The 22,450-nt window shown below is 37.6% G+C and overlaps 2 protein-coding genes across 8 annotated transcripts; one reads left to right on the top strand and one right to left on the bottom strand.

Annotated features, from left to right (window-relative positions):
- Positions 1–120: 120 nt before the first annotated feature.
- Positions 121–3,934, top strand: LOC122574265 (T-complex protein 1 subunit epsilon). Of its 2 annotated transcripts, XM_043741656.1 has the most exons (8): positions 121–359; positions 838–1,262; positions 1,335–1,527; positions 1,848–2,117; positions 2,430–2,615; positions 2,861–3,179; positions 3,254–3,391; positions 3,702–3,934. In XM_043741656.1, the coding sequence occupies exons 1-7, from the start codon at positions 252–254 to the stop codon at positions 3,385–3,387; spliced, it is 1,635 nt and encodes a 544-aa protein (XP_043597591.1). In that variant the 5' UTR covers positions 121–251; the 3' UTR covers positions 3,388–3,391; positions 3,702–3,934. The 2 variants fall into 2 exon arrangements, with proteins under 2 accessions (XP_043597591.1, XP_043597590.1); XM_043741655.1 differs by lacking the exon at positions 3,702–3,934 and having other exon boundaries at positions 3,254–3,595.
- LOC122574259 (unconventional myosin-Va) lies at positions 3,668–22,322 on the bottom strand. Of its 6 annotated transcripts, none has more exons than XM_043741640.1 (24): positions 22,308–22,322; positions 21,670–22,194; positions 21,441–21,583; positions 13,445–13,869; positions 12,670–12,970; positions 12,276–12,593; positions 11,458–11,946; positions 11,175–11,381; positions 10,868–10,990; positions 10,476–10,774; positions 9,429–10,047; positions 9,141–9,332; positions 8,711–9,073; positions 8,322–8,621; positions 8,119–8,224; positions 7,458–7,644; positions 7,319–7,351; positions 6,936–7,134; positions 6,764–6,857; positions 6,579–6,635; positions 6,033–6,203; positions 5,277–5,952; positions 4,929–5,211; positions 3,668–4,838 (listed from the first exon to the last, which is right to left on the bottom strand). In XM_043741640.1, the coding sequence occupies exons 3-24, from the start codon at positions 21,465–21,467 to the stop codon at positions 4,719–4,721; spliced, it is 5,589 nt and encodes a 1,862-aa protein (XP_043597575.1). In that variant the 5' UTR covers positions 21,468–21,583; positions 21,670–22,194; positions 22,308–22,322; the 3' UTR covers positions 3,668–4,718. The 6 variants fall into 6 exon arrangements, with proteins under 6 accessions (XP_043597575.1, XP_043597576.1, XP_043597573.1 ...); XM_043741641.1 differs by having other exon boundaries at positions 3,668–4,390; positions 4,671–4,838; positions 21,441–22,194; XM_043741638.1 differs by having other exon boundaries at positions 21,441–22,194.
- Positions 22,323–22,450: the final 128 nt, after the last annotated feature.

Raw genomic sequence — 22,450 nt, forward strand, 5'->3', positions numbered from 1 at the left:
TCAATGTTTAAGAGAAAAATATGTAGTGCAGCCTTGGCTTCCATTTTCAAATTCCCTCCTTTCCCATTCTTAACCTAAAGCAGACTCGGAATATTCGAGAATAGATGGCACTATGCACTCACCAATATCCGCTATGGGCAACAAAATGGTCGTGTAGTGACGACGAAGGAACGTAAGTTTGTAAGAACAGACGACGCTCTTCTCATTGAAACTATTTTAAGCATAGTGTCCGAGGTTCTTGGACGATTAAAATGACCGCAATACCTGGTACTGTGGCCTTCGATGAATATGGTAGACCTTTTATCATTCTTCGTAACCAGGAAAGGCAAAAACGTCTAACCGGCACTGATGCCATCAAGGTACGTAAACTTACATTTTTTGAATAATTTTCCTATCCGTCTGTAGAATTAGAAAAATAGTGATAATTTTCCTCTTATATGTTTTCATGATTTCATTGGATTTATAAATTAAAAGCTTGTGTTAAAGGACCGACCACGTGAAACGGTAATGGCGACGTTTTGGGCTTGGCAGCTAATCCTAACATTGCTACTAAAACGATATAATCTGAACTAATATTATATATATATACTTGTATCTTAAATTGTAGTCTGTACATCATTTGTATCTTTTCATTCTTTTTTCATTAAAGTAATATTCATGCAATATAGAAAGTTGAATGAAACACAATGATATTGATCTTTGACCATATAAGGAGATCAGTAGTACTATTGTATAAGTCCAATGAAATCCAGAAAATTTATTGCTGTAATACTATTTTGACAAGTATTACATAAAATATATACATCACATGTTTAATAAGTAATTGTTTAATTGCAGTCACATATTTTGGCAGCCCGTGATGTAGCCAATATTTTGAGAACCTCGTTAGGACCTAGGGGGCTTGACAAACTAATGGTCAGCTCTGATGGTGATGTCACTGTAACAAACGATGGGGCAACAATCTTGAAAAACATGGATGTTGATCATGAAATTGCAAAGCTAATGGTTCAGTTGTCTCAATCTCAAGATGATGAAATTGGAGATGGTACTACTGGAGTAGTTGTTTTAGCAGGTGCTCTCTTGGAACAAGCCGAGCAACTGTTAGACAAAGGAATTCATCCAATTCGAATAGCAGATGGCTTTGAAATGGCAGCAAAATGTGCAACAGATCATTTAAAGAAAATTGTTCATGATTTTGAGGGCACTCCTGACAACCTAGAACCTTATATAAAGATTGCCATGACCAGTCTTGGTTCAAAGATGTAAGAAGGACATTTTTTGATTATTTGTATTTAATATGGGCAAGACAAAGCAATACCTTTATTCTTTTTTAGCATCAACAAGTGTCACAGACAAATGGCAGAAATAGCTGTAAATGCTGTATTTGCAGTTTTAGATCCTGTTGCACGTGATGTGAACTTTGAATTGATAAAACTAGAAGGGAAAGTTGGAGGCAGATTGGAAGATACTGTCCTAGTTCGCGGTGTTGTTATTGACAAAGACTTTAGTCATCCTCAAATGCCTAAGGTAAAGTCAGTTAGTGTACTAGATTCCTTTTTGATATATTTTATTTTGCTTAATGATGACAAACTGAAACAGAGAAGGGTGAAGATTCAGGATATTTCTTTAGCTTACTTATTGTCAAGACTTGAAACTATTTCTTTGGTTACTCTTTTGTTAACTTCTGAAAAAGTAAAAGTTTCTGTTTAAGTAGCTATTTAATAACCTGATCTTTGCAGTGGCTTCAATGATCAAAAGATTATGAGAGCTGAAGGGATTGTTTCTTTTAATAAATTATTTTACCAATCAATGAAATTGTTAATGGAGATACATTTATCACATTACAGAGATTAGAAAATGTCAAATTAGCTATTTTGACATGTCCGTTTGAACCACCTAAGCCAAAAACTAAACATAAGTTGGATGTCACTTCAGTCGATGATTATAGAGCGTTGCGTGAATACGAACAAGAAAAATTCACCGAGATGGTGAAGAGGGTTAAAAATGCTGGCGCCACCCTTGCTATTTGTCAATGGGGATTTGACGATGAAGCTAATCATCTCCTTCTTCAAAGTGAATTACCCGCGGTCAGATGGGTTGGTGGCCCAGAAATTGAAGTAAGTTTTGCTTCTAATTACTATATGATCAATTTACTTGCCTAATGACGACAAAGCGCAATGGAAGAGAGTGAAAGTTAAGTTAATAAGCTAATATAATTTTTCGGGATTTCATTTTCTCATAATAGCCTTCTATTATGAGAATAACGATATAGATCCTTTAAATGCTTTAGTTGATTAACTTTCTTTCGCTGTAGCTCTAATGACCAATAGATTATGAGATCTGAGGGCCTGATTCTTTTCCTTCTTGTTAACTTTATAAAAAATCGTAAAAAAGCATTAGTAAGTAAAACAGTATCAAATTTGTTTCAGCTAATAGCTATCGCTACAGGTGGTCGTATTGTTCCTCGTTTCGAAGAATTGACACCGGAAAAACTCGGTCACGCTGGTGTCGTAAGAGAATTAACATTTGGTACTACCAAGGATCGAATGCTTGTTATCGAAGAATGCAAGAACTCTCGAGCAGTTACTATTTTCATCCGCGGAGGGAACAAAATGGTAAGCAATGCTTAAAGTTTTTGTAAGAGAAATAAAAGCAAGGAGAATTTCAGCGGTATTCAAATATATCTAACTGACCAGACACCTTGCAAGAATAAAGCATTAAAACATATATTTTATCTGATTTAATTCAATTTAAATCAGTTTAATTTGAATTTTTCTTCTGATGCTACAATTTTACATATTTCTTTTTTTATTTATTCAGTGCAAGAATATGCGAATTTATGAATTATTCCAATTTTTAGATCATTGAAGAAGCGAAACGAGCTATCCATGATGCGCTATGTACAGTTCGTAATGTAATCAAGAATGAAAAAATCTTGTACGGGGGAGGTGCCCCTGAAATTTCTTGTGCCCTTGCTTGTGCTGAAAAAGCCAACAAGATCAGCACCTTGGAACAATATGCTTTCCGTGCGTTTGCCGAAGCGCTGGAAGCCGTACCTATGGCACTTGCTGAAAATTCTGGCCTTTCACCTGTAAATGCTTTAGCTAACATTAAAGCAGCACAATTGGCTGAAAATAACCCTACGTTTGGTGTAGATTGCCTAAACCGTGGTACTTTCGGTACGTATCGAATAATTGCACTTTCGTCTTTCGTTGTAACAGTTAAGAATAAATAATTATTCATTTTCTTTCAGATATGAAAGTCCAAAACGTCATTGAAACATTGACGAGCAAAACCCAACAAATTGTATTGGCTACACAGTTGGTCAAAATGATACTTAAAATTGATGACATACGTTCACCAAACGATGCCGGCGATGTTGCCTAAGGAAGTTGCGTATTTTTTACTTCGATACTTGCATTATTGGAATTTTTTAACTTTTCACCTTATTTTTGCTTCTTCCAGCTTCATTCACATTTCTAATGAATAATAATTGTATTTAACTTAGTTTACATCCTGTCATCGATGTAATAATGATAATTTATGCGACAGCATTGTGATACAGAATAAATAAATGATTTTACTTTCACCAGAATTTAATTTTTTTGTTTAAATATGTATTTTTGCTACTAATATGTGCAGTGTATTGAATAAGTGGGGTATATGATTCCATTAACGATTCTTTTTTATTTTCTTCGTAGGAACAAATAAATTTGTCACATCGAGTCAAGGTATAATCGTGTAGACAGATATTTTTTCCTGTATAATCCGGATTGTGGGAATTTTGTTTCCAAAATTATTTCATAAAGCATAAACGTAAATGCAGATCGATCAACGTAAGAAACAATTTGGTAACATTCTACTAATAAAATGGCACAAAATACGATCGCTTGTACATTTATAAATTATATTATAACAACATTGTATACCTCTATCTTCCTCTCTCTTTTTCTCCGATATCTTCAGCCTTCGGTCTATGGGGATAGACAGATAGTCTTTCTCTTATCACAAAATATACAATCTATCCCAGCATAACGCATATCTCTTTTCTCTTTCTGTTTTTACACAATAAGTGCATCTCCAATAGATTTATTACATACATAAAGTTCATGCTTGGAGTTGCAATATTTTGCCATAACAACTTTTGATAGACTAACAACACCAAGAAACAACGCACTTCTTAAACATCTTTAATCTCCATAACAACATTTCTGTACCTTACGATACAGAATTCGGCACTTCGTTTCATCGTATATACTTGCATTCTTATATCTCACTTATTCTTATTTAACGTACGTCCAATGTCTTCACTCAATTCAGATGTTTAAATCTCAAGTTCCAGCAGAGCGTTATATCAACACCATCTTCCTTAAGTCTTGACGTACAATCGCTATACATTAATAACGGAAATTTTTGTCAGAACGAATTCGTTAAATTGACACTTTTACGCGGAAGAATAGGAATGATGTTTTATAAAATACAAATTACACGAGTAAAAAAAAATATATAAAATGTAATGTCGATGACCCCCCTCGATGCGTTATCTAATTTTATGAAAGTAATCTAATTCTTCCTTTCTTTCTTTTGTTTCCTTCTTTTTTGTTTTTTGTTTTTTTTTTTTTAATAAATAGACTATACGAATTCGATTATTCATTAGACTGTTACTCAACTAAAAATTATATGCACAGCAGGGCCTCTAAGTTTTTCCTTTCCTATGATTACACCTTTTTGAGCATGGGTAAATGAAGTACTTCTGGTATTTCGATATCCTCTAGTCGAATATCCGATGGATTGAATGGTAATCTTACTGTGTATGAATACATAAGATCCATTAACAGCTGAAAAAGAAGATTGATTATCCATTAATTACTTCTTTATTAACGTAACCGACCCAATAATATTTTAGATGTAGTAAAATTTAGACTTACCTGTTCGTTGTTCTCACCACGTTCACTCAATTTTTCCTGTACCTTCTTGATGAACGAAACTGGCACGCGCGTTTCAAAGTCGTCAGCTGGTGTATACAAATTTAGAATTTTCACTATTTGATTCGCGGTTAATTTGTTGCACATTTCGCACACAGAATTTACGTCTTCGTCTGTTTTACGAGCTTGCAAAAGCTGTGCTGCTTGTACAATTGGCTGAAGCACTTCGGATGCTGCTTCTAATCTTCGATCTCGTCCCCATTGCTCCAAATGGCTTAAATTATATCTAAAGAAAGCATAATGTCAAGATTATGTAATCACATTAAATAATTCTAGCAAACCTTCACGAACCTTATTTGCATGCCCTTCGTCCAGTGACAAAGTTCATTCCTGAGAAGCAAATTATTCAGAGCACTAGCGCACATGAAGTAAAACAGTTGTTTGAAAAGTTGCACGACAATCTCGGGATCAACACCGTGATACTGAAGAGTTTTATACACTAAAGTAAGTTCATCCAGAAGTTTATTAAGTTTTTGTTGAGTTGATTCTGGCTCTTCTCCCATAGAGGATGATCGTGGTCGACCGAGTTTGTTAGAATCCAAGCCTGATATAGCTTCGTGTTCGAGAAGAGCAGGAACAGTCAGAGCTTGAATCCTTTCTTTAAGGTTCGTTACGATATTATTGAAAATCCAAAGCGCCACGTTGCTCAATACAAGGCGATACTCGCTTAAATCGAAATTTCTAAGGCATTGCTCATTTTGCCTTGGTGTGTTTTCGATTTGGAAAGGTTTGTCTCCCGAATACTGTTTCATATTATGCAACAATCTCAAGGTGTTACTGAACCAGAGTACGCTACAATCAAAGTCCTCGCGTTTCTTGACTACACGTTTCACAGCATTGAGATATGCCGTTAATAACAATCTCACTTTTTCATCGTCGTTTACACAGTCTGTATGCCTTATACACATAAAAAGAATATAAGCTGGCAGACCAGGAAGTAATGTCACCGCGATTCTAGGTTTTAACTCTAGAAAAAGAATTATAACAGTTCAAAAGATACTGGCATCATCCAAAGTATGTAACATAAGTGAAGTTATCTAAATTTACCGAAAACGAGATGACGTATTATTATGTTGATATCTTCTTTTCTAAACTCGAACATGCCCTCATAATCTCTTTCTTTCTTCCGGATAACTGGCAAATTACTTCCATTATCTCCCGACTGACTATTGGAAGACATTATCGCAGAATCGCTTACAGATTCTGCAGTATCTGGCACTATAAAAAAGAATTTTAATTTTTTTTATAATCTTTAGTTTCACGAAGTCAGATGGAAATAAATTAATAAAACTGAAAAAACAAATAGATAAATCGAAGATATAAACAAACAAGGCCGAAAAAGTAAATAGAATCAAGAATGGCGTGAAATGAAATATGTTTGAAAATAAGATAAAAGATTATAACAATAATTGTATATAATTATTGTAATAATAAAATTATGACAATTTTGAGTCTCCCATAGTAATATGCGAGTTTTTAAAATTCACATGGCAGATGATGTAATGGTACCATAGATGGCTAATTTATAAGAATTATGGTGAATTATGGTATATGTGAAGTGCAATGGAAATGAACATTGGACCACGCACTCACCGGCGCCCCTTGACATATGAGGGCGGTCCTTATGTTCCTTAGTATCGTCTCCCTCATCTTAGAAAGCATTTAAATATTACACAATTTTAATACTACTTTCCAATAATTTTTACTACGCGACCATTCCTTTTATATCGTTTAAAAGCAAGCGAATTTACACAGTTTGCTTAGTAATGTGTACTCACAGCCTGCATCCCTCAGACGTTTCGCAAGTATCTTGCATTGCCTCTTAAACTTCCTACATTCTTCTGCTATTTTATCGTATTTTTCTTGCAATTCCTATATCCAAATTATCGTTATTAATAATAAACGTTATGTTAAAACTTTATTTGATGCGACAACTAAAATGAACTTTACCAAATTTTCAGACGTTAGCCTGGCAATTTCGTGTTGCATATATGCCTCAGTCTGCGTCTGCGGCGATTTGCTCAAATTCACGGATAGTAACTTCTGCTGCTTCTCAATTTCCTCCTGTAACCTATCGATTTCCGCTCGCCATTCATCCCTCTGTGCCCGCCACCCTTTCTCCTTCATTTGAAGCTCGTCTTCTAATTGCCTTTAAATGAAAACACGAAATGTCGATTCACCTATTACTTTCAATAAAATTGTTCAATCGAAAGAAACTGAAGGAACTAGCGCTAGATGTACGAGATATTTGATAATGAATGACGTTCGACAAGTTTCGTTGATTTCTGATAAAGATCGCTGATTAATCGCGGCAAATTATCTGCTCAACTCACTCTCTTGAGGCCTTTCGCTTTGTCTTAAGTCTACTGAAAATTGAAGTGCATGCACAAACGACAAAACACGATTAGATACGGTTTAACATTTCTCTTTCGTCAAAAATAGGATTACAAAATTCGAGAAATCTCAAAATACCTGTTGATCTTTTTCTGTGTTTCAAAGGCGAGTACTAATTCGCCGTCTTCGTTTATAATGTCCACATCGCGGCCATAATTCGAGCCTAAGCTCTTCATTCTTCGTGTATTATCAGCCAACACGCTATGCAGTTGAATGCATTCTTCTCGTCTTCTCTCAAGCTCTTCTTGAAGCGCATCGAATTGTCCTAAAATGGAAATTATTTATCGCACTCCTCATTTATCCATTTATATTATCCCTTTTATTTCACAAGCAGATTATATGATGTAAAAGCAAAGAGAAAGTGCGAAAGAAAAACAAATTTTCTTTTTAATCTTTTATTGCTTTCAATGTTATAAATAGTCACATCAGGGAACGGCATGATATGAACTATGGTTATTCGGTATTAGAGGCGGGATAATGTATTTTATTAACGTCAACGTGCATACATTAGGCAGATAAAGGATTGCAAGAAGCAATATAAAAATCTATGAGGATGCAATATTTGTATATCTTATATACTAAGCTTTGGTTAATGGCACAGCAAAAAAAATAAAACATAACAGTATAATACATTAAAACTAGACTAAACAAAGGCATATGAAGAAAGCGACATTCGATTACAGTACACGATAAAGCAAATAATGAAAAAATTCTTTAGCCATGTAAATTAACAAATTACCCATGAGATTCTGCTGGGCACCAGTTAGACCTGTTGAGGAAACGCTTTTTCTTAAAGAACCTAAATCTTTCTTTAACTGAGCATTTTCCATTTCCAATTCTTGAAGCTATAAAATCCAGAAATAGGTATTAATTTTAATATCATCATTGCGTATTACTAACTTATCGTTTCGATGGATCGAGTTTCTAAGCACGTGAAATTACCCTAAATGTATCTTGCATCCTCGAAGTTTCTTCGGGACTATCACGTTCTAAATCTTCCACCATTCTGATTAATCGTCCTTTCTCTTTCTCAACATCCTTTAATTTCTGTTGAAGCTTCAACACTAATCCAATATCTACTGGCGCGTGTGTCGGACCATTCGTCTCGGCAGGTGATTTATTCGATTGGACCTCTCCATCGGGTGGGCTATCCGACCTTTGCTGATTCCAGTCAATCGTTTCCAGCCGTGAGTAAGGAGTCGAGGAAGAAGCAGTCGATCTTACCGAACCGTAACCCAAATCCTTATTTAAACGGAATTAAATGAAATGTTAAACTATATATCACAGAAATGAATTAAATCTAGACAAAAATATATAAAAGATGATTTTACGATATTCTGGTCATCTTGCGGAAGTTCCGTAGACACGATTTGCCCGCTGCTGCTGGAAGCATTGCTAAGAGAACGCGAGTGTGCAGGAGCATGCATGGCGAGTTTCTGTTCTAACATTTCTGTACGTTGCTCTAACTCGTGATACTCTTTCAATAATTTCTGATAGGCGCCACGATCCTGGTCCTGATCCAGCAGGAGAAGATCTTTTTCCTGTTCTAAACGATACTTCAAGTTCTCTTCAGCACCGCGTTGGTTGTTCTTCAACTTCTCATTAGCTACCGAAAGTTCCTTTCGCAACTTTTCAATTTCACCCAGAAGCTCCATATTTTCTTGTTCTTTCTCTTGTGTATTTCTTTCCTTGTCCTAAATAAAAAACATACGATATTCAATCTCCTATACACAAATTAACCGAATATTTTCAACAAGTTACCTGTAAAATATCCATTTTTTCGTCTCGTTCAGCTTTCACGATATCCTGAATCTTTTCTAATTCTTTCGCTTTCTCTATTAGTATAGCATTTAATTTCTTATTCTCCGCGTCTACGGATTTCAATCCTTCTAATTTGTGTTTCAAGTCTATCACCTCGTTCTGAACGTTCTTCAATACCTGATTCTCTTTCATCTAGAAACCAAACAGTGTTCCAATATTCAGCACCTTTAACACCAATATTATTCATATATGCCTAAACTTGTAAATAATAATGTTGTTAGAACATACAAGTTCGGTGATCTTTTGCTGCAAGGTCATGATCTTCTTCTCTAATCCCTTGTTCAGAGATTTCACGTGTTCCACGCTTCTCGCTTCAGCTTTCAATCTCTTAAACTCTTTCCTCGCCATATGCCTTCTGACGCAGGACTGAACGGTTATAATATCTCTTAATTTTTTCTTGCACGCCATTCGAACAAGGTAACCCCTGGTGAATCTTTGAATTACAATCGCTGCCGCATTGTCTTTCATCCGTTCGTATTTCTGCCGCGCCAGTTTTCCCCTGCCGTACGTCTGAATACCGAGAATTGTGCGCTTTATCTGGAGATATCGACGCCTCTTCAGCCAACCTTTGACACGAGCTTGAATTTTCGTCGCGGCCCTTTCTTCCCTCACAGCCTGAGCTTTCTGCCTAGCGATGTATCCTCTTCCGTATCTTTGAAGGCCAAGCACAGCGCATCGAATCTTCTTATACCTACTACGGCATATCAGGCCGCGCACCGTTTTTTGGATCATAACACAAGCATCTCGCTGTCGTTCAGCTCGTAGCTTCTCTAGATAAGCTACTTGACCAGCACGAAAAAGAACCTTCGTCTTGCCGAATTTAAATTTATCTTCGTCTTTGATATACCTGAGGAAATTCAAGTTGTTTTATATTCTATTTTTGTGGAATTAACGCATTATTGAGCAATAGATGTACCATTACTTTCGATAACTCTCGATTGTGTTAGAAAAGATGAGCTTATTGTATTTTAGTAGTTTGGAAAGTTCACAGCGAAAGTTGGCAAAAATTTGAATGTATTATGTCATCATAGAAATATACATTTCCAATGACAGATTAATTTTTTTTAACTGCCACATTTGGCGTCCAATTAGTATTTGTTAAGTCATCGGTAAAAGGGCATAATAAATATACATACAAAATATTCTATTGATAGAATTAATCGACTGATCAAAAATGTTACACGTTTTCCGAGTATCCTAACAGGAGATTTATTTTATATTATAAATACAAGGAGAAAGAAAGTGGGACGATAATGGAAAGTGAACGTAACTGACCTGCCCAATATTCGCCGACAGGTTTCTTTGAGGTCGTCGCGTCGAATATCCTTGAATTTACAGAGGCTCCTGTATCTGAGAAAGAATTCGTTGTATGTTCTTTGACTGGGAAATCCAGCGGCGGATATTCTAATCGTCTCTAGAACACCGCAAGCCCGTAATTGTTGCATCGCACGAATTGGGTTGTATTCAAACGCTTCCTTGGTATCGTTTGGTTTGATACAGCGCACGTAATGCGGTGTAGTTGCGTTTAACGTAGACATCAACATATTCAAGGAGTCGCGAAATTGCGAACCTACCTACAGATTTGGTACAACAACAAACATTTATCGACCAAAATCACCAACAGAGAATTACAGCAAAAGCTCTGCACTCCATTAGCATCAAATTACCGTTTTCTTATTTTGCTTAGGCGAATTTAATGCTGGCTTTTGAGCCGATACTTTCAGTCTCACGTTCGATGGTACCATAAGCTTCGGATCCTCTTCGCTGAATAACTTCTTCAATAACTTATTCTGAAACAATAAACAGTATGAAAATTTTCTTCATAGCGATCTACTCATAAGGCTATGGCCACAGTGGATGCATTCGTAATATTTGTATTTTCATAATAAGTGTACTTTCTAACACTTGGTTAGTTAGAACATGCATCTACTGTAACCATAATCCAAAGCACCGAGTTACGTGAATTTTACATACGTCTCCGTTTCGCAGTACGTCAACCTGTTCCTCGATAACGGTGTCTCTGTTTTTTTCTAAAAATCCAGTCGTTTCGTATTGCACCCGGTCGGCGAAATGGTGAATCAAGAAGGCAGAAGTTCCGAATCGTGGTTTTTCAAAGTGTTTCGATTTTCCACATTTCGAGTAAAGTTTATCCGCCCATGAACTATCCGAACCTTTCGGCATCTGCATAAAATGGCCATTTGAGTATTGTACGTTTTAGCGAATGAGTGTTTGAAGAAGAACGAAAAGTATCACGAACCCTACATTCCTCGTCCAACAAATCGAGGATACCCAGTTTCGTTTCGATGAGATCGATACAAGGTTGATTGTCATAGAAGTCTATGAAAGTCCATTCGATCTCCTCCTTAAAATACTCCTCCTGTTCTAACTTGAAGACGTGCTGATTGAATTGTTGTTGAAGCTTCTCGTTCGCGTAATTTATGCAAAACTGTTCGAAAGAATTGACCTCGAACGTCTCGAAACCGTAAATATCCAGGACACCGATGAAACACTGCGGTTTGTTTTGAGAATGCAGGGAGTTATTGATACCAGCTACGATCCAGTTGAACAATTCCGCGTAAATATGTTTGGCCAGTGCGTCTCTAGCACCAATCGCTTGTTCCACGTTCATTGGTTTCAAGAATACTTCCCTCATCGACACGATTTTCCTATGGCACAGCCATTTTCGCATCGCGTTTACGTCGGTGCCCAACAACTCGCACATCATCAACAGATGTTTATCTGACGACTAAAAAGGTTGCAACAAGGTACATCGAATGTCAGTAAAGTTCTCTTTGATTGAAATGTCCTATCTATTTCGAAGCCGAAGAAAACGGAATCTTTTCTATCAACGAAAAATTATCATTTTCTTCGTGCCGTCTTTGCTTTTCTTCGCTTCGCAGAAAATGTTTAATCGTTATCTCGTAACAGCCTGTACAACGTAACTATGCTTGAAAGGACACGGGATAAATTTCGAATATTTCGCCGTGTCTTGAAGAACGAGAAAATGCCAGATAGAACATTTTAACCAAATGTAAACAGAGTGGATCTGCGTTAAAGTAAAATCATAATATTTACATGAATGTAACTGGTTTCGGTGTCGTTTTCATTGCTCGAATTTTGGTTATCGGCATTCCCTATATTCACGTTTCCCAAATGCATAATAGCTGCTAAAATACGAAGCATGTCGTCCTGCTGCTTGGACGAGAATCCAAGCATGGTGAGCGCGCTTATCGTCTCATCGAAACACATCAAGTCATCCACGCCGTCTATCAAGGGATCATTTCCTTGATTTAGATAGTGAAACTTATTCTGGTGGCTCAAATGCAAATGAGGTAGACGCGCTGCGGCTGCGCACATTTGATAAAATATATGATAATTCCTTTCCTCGTATGTCTAGAAAATCATTCGTTTAATCTAACCGGCTCATTTGTAAATAAACGAACGCGAGAGGTGTACTAATTAATAATACCTGAAACACGACTCTTGACTTTTCCAGAAGATAAGTTCTCATACTGGCCCCGGTGATGTGGTAGTGTTTGTTAAATTGAATCTCGATAAACTTCCCGAATCTCGAGGAATTATCGTTTCTCGTTGTCTTTGCATTACCGATAGCTTCCATGATCGGTAGAGAGGCAAGGACTTTCTTCTCGACCTGCGTCTCGGTCGTTGAACCACCGACGGTAGCGAAATATCGCATCGTATATTTTGCAGACACAGTCTTTCCAGCGCCGGATTCTCCAGAAACGATAATAGATTGGTCGTGACCTTCCCTACGTTTATTATGCAACATTTAAAAACTCTAACCATCGCCTGCCTGTATAACCTTTAACCCTCTGAGTGTTTAATCCGTACAGACAACGCTTCTTCTCAACGCCATACAGGTAATTTAAGATTCTATCCTCCTGAACATGTCAAAATCATCCGACCGTCTTAACATTAGAAATATTCTTGCTTTTTAAAAGATCTCCTGTCATTTGTCAATTATTTCGAAATATTTTACTTTTCTCGATTCGAGGCATTTACATATTTCTCACCTATTGGCATTAAAATCAGAAAAATCTAAATAGGCTTATCATTCCATTGTTTATCCTCTGCCATCTTCTTACGTTAAATTAAAAGTCTAAAGATGTGAGTGTATTTTTTTATTCTTTGTACGCTCGTCGCTCGGTATTAGGCTTTTAAGTTACCTTTAGCGAACACTCAAAGGGTTAAGTAATTTGTGACAGAGTAAAGAAGCTTTCAACCTTTCCAGCTTGGTGTACGCTTCCTCAGCGACGGCGAATATATGAGGTTCCAAATCGCCCATCGCCTGACCCCTGTACGCCCATATCGTGTCGTTGCCATAAATTGGAAGTTCATTGTATGGGTTAAACGCAACCAAAACGATACCGCAATAAGTGTAAATACAGTGTCGTTGAAAACGAATCTGTAGATTGTACAGAACAGCTGGCTCGTGAAGAAACGACAACGATGTCAAGTTATTCTCCCCTATAAGTATATCAGGATTTCTTAACGGTGGTAAATCGGAATCTGATTTGATCTCTAAGACCTTCGTCTGATTGGAATCGTCCGTATGAACCTTCAAGGTTCGCTGTTTTAATTTGTAATCTTCCAGAAGCACCGCGCCTTCCCAAACCTTTTCTGGGTGCGGCACCCATACCTTACCACCCTGAAAACACATATTCCTCCTCAATGCGTCTATTTTTATTTTTATCAAGCATCTGTGCATCCACATGGTACAATACAGTTCGTTACGATGGCAAATCTAAGGATGCAACGTTGCAAAGCAACAATAGAACGAACCTAATTGCACCATTACTTTAACTCCAACGAAACACGGATTCCTCTTCAATATCACTATTTTTATTAAGCACCTATGCGTCAATATAATAAGTACTTTACAGTTCGTTGTGATGGTGAATTTATGTTAGCGATATAACGTTGAAAAGTACTTCACGCTATCATTATTGTTTTAAAAGTTAAGCTTCGCGATTCAACGGTGAAATATCGCCTTGAGATACGAGCCCGAGCAAGAAGTTTTTCAACTACATGAACGAGCTCGTACGAGTTAATTACTCGGCGTCTAATTTTCCTTCTTTTGAAAAGATGACCTGCTTTTCCTTTTTGCGAGAAGTACGTATGAAAATGAGGTCGGCAATACAGCATATCGATTACGACGCCAACTGCGCCAAATCGAGATTGGTTATCGCGTTAGAACCGTTATTACTCTTCAACCACGACACGTTTTTCCGTAACGTGTCCGAAAATACAGTGACTATAAAACTATCGATTTCTGGAGAAACGTTCCCCCAAAAAAGGGAAAAGATATTTCCTTTTCCGAGAATGAAACGAACACTGTTGAGTATCATTTTTCCTAATTACAAAATCATCGACTCTAAAGGAGCCTTTCCAAAAAGGAAGAAGATATTTCAAAGACGTAACGTATTTCTTTGAACGTAGTATTTTCTAATTACAAAATTATCAATCCTAAAGGGACTTTTTCAACAAAGGAAAATGCACTTCAAAGATAAAACGAACATTGTTGAACGTAATTCTCCTTGGAAGATAAAAAGATTCGTAACGGTATCAAGGAAATGGTTCTTCAGCTTGTCTCGCTATCATACAAATGAGACACGAAATACCAAAATGTACTGTTATCGAGCACGGTGTACAGACAAAAGACGAATTACGTGAACTGAAGAAATATCGAGCAACGGTATAGTTTGCTGTCTTCTCTAAGCATCGTTGTATTTACGCTGTCGCGTTTTGATATTCGAAAACCGGTTAAAACGATTGAAAACAGTAAAGTGTTTCATGCGAGCTCTGCCTTTGAACAGAATAGTGACACGCGTATATGAGACAGTTATGGCTAGGAAGAAATGAAAATTAACCGTGAACTCTCGTGACTCAACTATTATGCAAGACATCGTTCGAAAGATATCGAGAAAGAATCAAGAAGAATATATGTAGATATCCGTGGTACATGCACAAATTTCATTTTCAACGCCGTCGATATTTTAATTAAAAGTAACTTCATACCTCGGCATGCTATCACTAAAATTATTAAACCAATAATTACAACTTTCTCGCAATATGGAATACTTCTCCCCTCGCGGGATTATCAACGGAACGATTTACCTCGAAATTTTCAACATCACCGTGTTTAGACGTTCAGTCATAAACTATGCACTATAATTCAGCAATGATTACTAACGCTACGTTACTCTAAGTGTAGTTATTGTATCTTCGCGTTTCGAGGTTAGTTGATTGCTGACTTTGTAATTTCAGATTGTGCAATTACGAATTCGCCGGTGGACGCATCTCCGCGAATTTCGTAATACGCTACACCTTTCCAGCAAACGTAATCCGTGACACATCGATAAATTTGAACGGGAAAAAATTCAACGAAATATGTTAATAAAACATAACATAAACGATAAATTTCCTAAATTCGAATCCGATCGAAATCATCGGAAGAAAAGTATTACGAAATATTTCGACGGTAACGAACAGCAAAGCAGCGGACAAATTCTCTTCACGATTTCAACGTTTATCCGTACATTCGATTCGTACTTATTCGATCGTGCTTACTTTTCGGAAAGTAAGTGGTCGATGACTCGTAGAATATTCTATTGTTCTAATTCCAGCGAATCCTACCCTTTCTCTTACGATGAACGTTTGATGGTTCACTTCGTTCGTCAAAGTGTACCAAAGAAGTATGTAGTTCCCATGCTTTCTACGTTACGTACCAAATAACGATTACTCTGTTAAGTCTTACTCACGGAAAGCCATATAAAAAGTAAAATCCTACCGGGTTCCCACGCTGCTTGTTAATTGAAAAGGTGATCAGAATGAGAGCGAACCGCGCGCGATTCAATCTAAGCGCGACAATCGCTAAGTTCGAAGATGAGAATATCCGACTTTCCCCTCTTCCTTTCAAATTAATTGCTGTTCTCTCAACCTCGACTTCTCTCACGGCTTTCGTAAGTTGCGTAACTAGTAATTAGGTACGTAAATCTCTGCTTCCCATTCATGAATATTTCGGGTCTCTCCTAATCATAACTTTCATTGAATGCGAAATTTCTGAAGAAAAGAAAATATTTCAATAATATCGTTGTGCTGCTCGACCAGCTGAACAGATAATTTCAAAGATATTTCTGACGCAGTGCAACATAGGGGAAGTTCTGGCGTCTACATGAACGCAGTCCACTCGCATGTTGTGACCAACAGACCACCGATCTACGGCTTCTGTCGCGTCCCACTCACGACTCGTTTCAATGTTCAAACTACGCAATTTTTTACTACGTTCGATAACTTCAATATTATCGATTATTATTATCATTGTTATTATTATTATCGAAAACGAATGGAACGTAACAACGTATCTTTATATAATTTGTAACGCGTGCCAGGGAATTTATCAGCTTTTTCGTCGGCGTAAGGTACAATTAGAAAATTCATTTCCGCGACTAAAAATACCTTCGCGTTTGACAATGACGACCTCGCGATAACAATTTTATGACGTCATCACGATGACGTTATTCCACGAACATCTAATTTTATTTTTAATATTCACGTAAACATAGGAAGGGGAAGATACATGTTATAATCTTATCTGCAACCGTGAAACCACTCTAGAATGAATCATTTTGCCACTGATTCCTCCCACAAAATACATCCAGATTTCACGACTCGTACGTAACAAGAGAATACAACTTGGCGAGCTTTAAAATGCGTGGAAATCCCCTGCACGCGTATCTCCGATTGCTCTGCTCGCTTATTGATCAAAATGAAAGCTAAGGATTGCGGAAACCTTTCTCTTGAAAATTAAGACCCTAACGTAATAACGTAACACAAGTGGCGTAAATATACTCCGGTAATGTAGATACTGTTTGAAATTGCCTGTCATATTCTTTTATGTACGTCCGACATGGGAAATAATTGATCTTCGCACTTGTTCGTTTGTTCAATACGTAAGAAATAACAATTGCGATCATTGTTAACGTTCCTCGGTGTCTGCTATCTTTTCTCCTGCTTCTGTTATTGTTGACGATTTACGCAGATGTGAACTTTAACATTTATCGCAAAATGTTATTCGCTGACTGTGTTGCCAAGGCTTAACGTTGTTACGCTTTCAGCAGCAAATCCGAAGTACATTTAGAGAGCATCATGCTACACCTAGAAACCGCTTGACGTCGTGTTTGTCGTCGAGAGATCGATCGCCGTAGCTCGGCATCGTTGTTCCTGAGAAAGGTTCTCCGTTATCGAGAATAACCAGGTCAAGTTTCCCGCCCACGTATAATTTTTACCACGTGCGTCGAAATTGGCACCGTTGACACCGGTGGCGAGCTACCGTATCACATGCACCCTGTACAACCCAACAGTTTCCCTTTCAATCGGCTAAAGATAAACGTGCCTTTCATACCGAGTACGAGTATTTCTTGATTGCGGACCGTATCATATCGTTTGATCATGTTTGATGTGTTATCGATCTCAGTTACGTAGAAGATAGATATAGCGAGTGGCGAAATTATTTCAGCATTTATAGAAACTATAGGAGCATCTCTGAGTCTATTATGCGTTGTATAAGACGTTTCAAATTTCGATATCGCTAGAAAGAGATACAGCTACACCGTGATGTCATTTGTAAAACTCGGAACCAATTCAAATTTGGTATTACTGATTTCGATAATAAAGAAGAGAGTGCTAACAAAGCTTTGAAAATGTCCTATATTATACGTGTACACGTAATAGATTCATAAGAGAAAGAGAGAGGGAGTTTCTACAAGTGTTTAAACGCTTCCTCGAGCCGCTATAATTTAAAGGACAGCGTATAAAGCGTAACTGCAAATGCAAATCTAAATGCACAATGTTCATCGAGCGAAGTTTACGAGCGTGAGAATGTGAATTCATACTTTCAGTGTTGAGTAAGATCGCGAAGCGGCATGCCTTCGTGGGAGACTGCTATAAGGAATCCTCCGTTTTTCACGGAGGTTGCACAAAAGGGCGATCGAAACATCGTATTTAACCAAGCGACAGTTTTGTTCTCGACTAAATTGCTGTATCACGGTGCTGTCGTCACGAGACAATGAAAGTCTACAAGAATGCGTTCTTCGTACTGTACAGGTATTTTTCACGGCACCCGAGATCAATCTACGAACGTGGCAAAATTAGAAGGGCAGAATGACGAATATATTTCTACGAAACCGTTACACCCGGATCAACACATCGGTCATCGTGGGATGACGAGTTTCAAAGAAATCTTCCTTGACCTTTCGGATAAAATCACGCGAAGCATAATGTCCACGACTCTGTTTGCGCCTCCTTGTGACGGGCCACGAAGAAGCAAGGAGAACGACCTATTCCAAGACGCTTTGCTTTTCTGTTCCGAGAGAAAGGGAACTGCCCGTTCGTAAGAGAAGTCTTAGCGATCACGTTCCTCGAACTGATCGTGCGAGCAACAGTCTCGAATGGGGTTAGCTTACCTTTAAATGTAAAGGTGCGATCGAGACTACGGTTCGAGTTTCAATTTATTGCATAATATAATTTCATTATTTCCTTGTGTCTCAAACCGGCTAGCATCGTACCTAGACGACATTCTATTTCATTATGAGTTCGCCTGTTACGTTCAAACGTGTCGAAACTAGTTCGCAAAACGTTAAGCACTTGCTATTGCGTAATTAATTGTTACAAGAGTTTCGCGCCAGGAAACATTTTAACCCTTAAAGGTCATCGTAAGAAAATTTACCCGGAAGCATCTTCTCTAAATCAAGAAATTAACAAAATCGAACCAGTGGAATTGATGATGTTTCGTTATTATTTGATACTAGAAGAAACGTAGAACGATCATCGTACGCGGTAATTACAAATAATATTACGATCACGTCAGGAAATAATTTAATCCTATGTTAAAAGAACACGAAAACCATCGAAGAATTATTTCAAACTGAGAATGAAAAATTATAAAAATAATATTTGGACATTGTTTCCCGGAGGCTGTTTCTTTCTTTGCCAGCATTACGTGTTAATAAATAATCGTTTCGTAAGTTTCCAAAGAGCTTTACCCTGAGAAACTAGTTGGCATTTTGTCATTTTTGAAACACATGTACGATATCATTATAGGATGACAATGAGAAAACAAAAATTCGTATTAATAAATTCGTGGCCTTTAAGAGTTAAGCTGTGTTCGTACGCGATATATTATTCTCTGTTCGCGTTTATAAATCGTAAAACTCAAAGACCATCCATAAGATGACTAAATCAATACGCGCGTTCTGTACTGAGCAATAGGTGTCCCTGACTTTACCAGTATCTACAGATGTAATGTCCATTAACGGTTGCGGGTATATTTTAGCCACGTTTCTCTTACTATTAATAGTTAGCGCTATTAAGAAGCAAATATCATTGGAGGTAACTTGGACGAAAATTGCGATACGACCTCGGACAACCCCCGCAGTTCACTTGACCAAGGCAATAAATCAGCCAAGATGGAGAGCCACGGCACGACCTTAAAGGGGCAGGTTCGGGCTGGACTAAACTCTCTGTTCTCGTCGACTAAGTATTCTCACAGTATCGTTCCCTTACGTTCACTGTGCAATTTGTACGTAACATTCTCACGCATAGTAAGACCCAAGTAATTATCAGGTAATTCAGAACACCGTATCCCAGTTTTCATTTCTGCATGGTTAGCAGATATTTCCTCGTGGGTAAGCTATAATTAAATGCGAGCAGAATCTTACTTTCTAATATTTTAGTTTGCCTGAATTTTGTATAGATAATTTGCCTAATTATTATAACGATTATTATTAACGATTATAATACAACGAGAGACTCTACGAGCGATACTTAGTCAGGGACATAACTAATGCTTCGACGCAATAATCTCTTGTCAAGAAACGCTTCGTTTGTATACAACAAATGTTATCGTGGTCGACAACCTAGTCGTAATCACTGGTTTTAAAGCGAAATTTAGGTCTTGAGCCTCCGAGCTTCCATACGACAATTATTGATTTTTGTTTTAAAAAGAACTTCTGGATTTTAGACGCGTTCGTCCCTCGTTCTCCACTACTTTCTGTTATAAACCAGAATTATAATTCACGTACCTATCATTGTCGTATCGTTTAAATCATAGAGAGCATCGAATCTCTTTTTTCTACAAGCGAGATCGATAAGATACATGTAACTATAATTTGAAATGTCATATTGAGAAGGTCATGCATAGTTCGAAACAGTGCAAATTACTGTTATAAAAATTGAAAGGAGTAGACACCTTTTGTGAAAGTAGTAGTTAAGTTTGAGAAAGACATCTTCGATCGAATCGATAATGGATACTTCCCAACTAATTGCAACGATATATTGTCTATAGCACAATTTTCTCAAACGATTAACCATGCACGATATGCATCGGCGATAGAAAAGAAGAAAGTTTCGTTCGATTTTACAAAATAATATTCAATCTTCCTTGCTTCGTTTCAGGTTTTAACGACGCGCTTCGAACTTTTCCGAACTTTAGGAACGTAATCGATAACGCATTTCCATGCACTTAAATTCGTATAAAATGAAACGAGAGTAATATCAGGCACATAGAGAAGATCGATCAATCTTTTTTTACGCCAGATATTCGTCCGAAATTGAGCAGTTATATCTTCAAATTTTTATCAGAAAATCGGGAGAAGAAATAGAGGCATCCGAGTGTTTTAAAACACTGGATAACTCCCAGGGAAAATTTCGCATAAGTTTACATGAGATCTGCTCCGACACATTTATCGAAAGACCTCCTCTGCTTCTCTGCAGAGCGGACCCTTCCATTCGGAATTTTAAAGAGAATACGCAAATGCTGTTTGCACGATATTAGAAAACTAGATACGTTGGCAATAACTATGGAAATATTCAGGGAACGTCGGAGGTGAAAATTCGTTTGGTAATTCGACGATGATCCAAACAACTCTCCGCGGTTTTCGAAGAATTACTAGACTCTCATGATCATTTCCACGATAATATAGATTTATATTTGTCATTATTGGAACTTATTTATTCGATTCACAAACTCAAGCTAAAATTCTGCCTCATGTACTGTTCTATAATGGAAGAGATCTTCTCGCCAGGCTTTAAGAGAGATTTCATGAAAAGGTAATTGTAAATGTCAACAGACAAGCTTGTCACAATGCTACTAAACCAGTTGCCATCGTAAAACTGGATTCGTGTACCTGCGACGGCCTGGGAATCTGAACTGGTTCGTACCTTCACGTATAACTCCCTCGTAGTCATCTTTGTTGGTCCAGGTGCTCACCTGGGTCAGGTCAGATACAATCGAGGAGAGCAGCACCCACAGCCACACACGATTTCACTCACACACGCACACACCTCAGCACAGATAAGAATACCTACGACATTTGTCGTCCAATCAAAAGTTATACGCGCTACAAGCACAGTGATATTCTTTCGACTATACAATACATCCTGGTGTCACCTGAGGTGCGGTCAAGGCATGTTTCTGTTTTTGTTTTTTCTCTTCTTCTTCCTCCTCTTCTTCTTCTTCTTCTTCTTCTTCTTCTCTGTTCCCTTTGCTTTGCCTTGTTTCTATCAGGAATCACGAAAAATCGATGGATCACCAATTACCGATAACAAGAATCACAAGTAATCGTTTTAACAAATTCTGATTTTGTGACACTGTCTCTATCGTTTTTCAAATTTCTTCGTTAGAATCATTCGACAGTGATTGGATAGAGAAATGAATTTTCGCGAAGGCCGTACTTCCACGTAAACGTCGTCCGACGGCACTGCCACCAGCTGGTTCGTTATCGGGTTTAGATTCGGCGCCCCTCTACGACTCCTTGCACGACTACTCTTCGGCTTTCCAGCCGAAGCAACCTTTTCTTTCCTTCTTTTCCATATTCGTTCTGGCTATCGACGTCTCTCTTCGAAGATCGAACTACGAGTTTTACGCCATCTCACAGGCGAATCGAAAAATGAGACGAGTGGATTTTCTCACATCCTACGACAGTAAATTAGAATTGTTTCAGCAATCTTCTCTATTACGAAATTTCATCGTTGAGAAATAAACCTTAGAATGATCTTTTTATTAACGAAATTGTAACGACATATTACCTAACAGTCGTGACGAACATCAGTTGCGAACACGTTATTAATTGTTCGCTCGTACGATACGTTATCAGCATTCGTAGATAGTGAAATAGGAATGTGTGTTGACGATGGACAGCTTAGACACGAATAAACGTGCAATTACATTG

The sequence above is a fragment of the Bombus pyrosoma genome, linkage group LG13, assembly GCF_014825855.1.
Source record: "Bombus pyrosoma isolate SC7728 linkage group LG13, ASM1482585v1, whole genome shotgun sequence".
NCBI lineage: Eukaryota > Metazoa > Arthropoda > Insecta > Hymenoptera > Apidae > Bombus > Bombus pyrosoma.

What these genes read in the sequence shown, in the direction of transcription:
- LOC122574265 (XM_043741656.1), top strand. Translation starts at nt 252, where the DNA reads ATGACCGCAATACCTGGTACTGTGGCCTTCGATGAATATGGTAGACCT. An exon ending in ACCAGTCTTGGTTCAAAGAT is followed by an intron (nt 1,263 to 1,334) that starts GTAAGAAGGACA and finishes ATTCTTTTTTAG; the next exon opens with CATCAACAAGTGTCACAGAC. An exon ending in CCTAAACCGTGGTACTTTCG is followed by an intron (nt 3,180 to 3,253) that starts GTACGTATCGAA and finishes ATTTTCTTTCAG; the next exon opens with ATATGAAAGTCCAAAACGTC.
- LOC122574259 (XM_043741640.1), bottom strand. Translation starts at nt 21,467, where the DNA reads ATGACTACGAGGGAGTTATACGTGAAG. An exon ending in TGTTGGACGAGGAATGTAGG is followed by an intron (nt 11,382 to 11,457) that starts GTTCGTGATACT and finishes CATTTTATGCAG; the next exon opens with ATGCCGAAAGGTTCGGATAG. An exon ending in GGCTAACGTCTGAAAATTTG is followed by an intron (nt 6,858 to 6,935) that starts GTAAAGTTCATT and finishes ATTTGGATATAG; the next exon opens with GAATTGCAAGAAAAATACGA.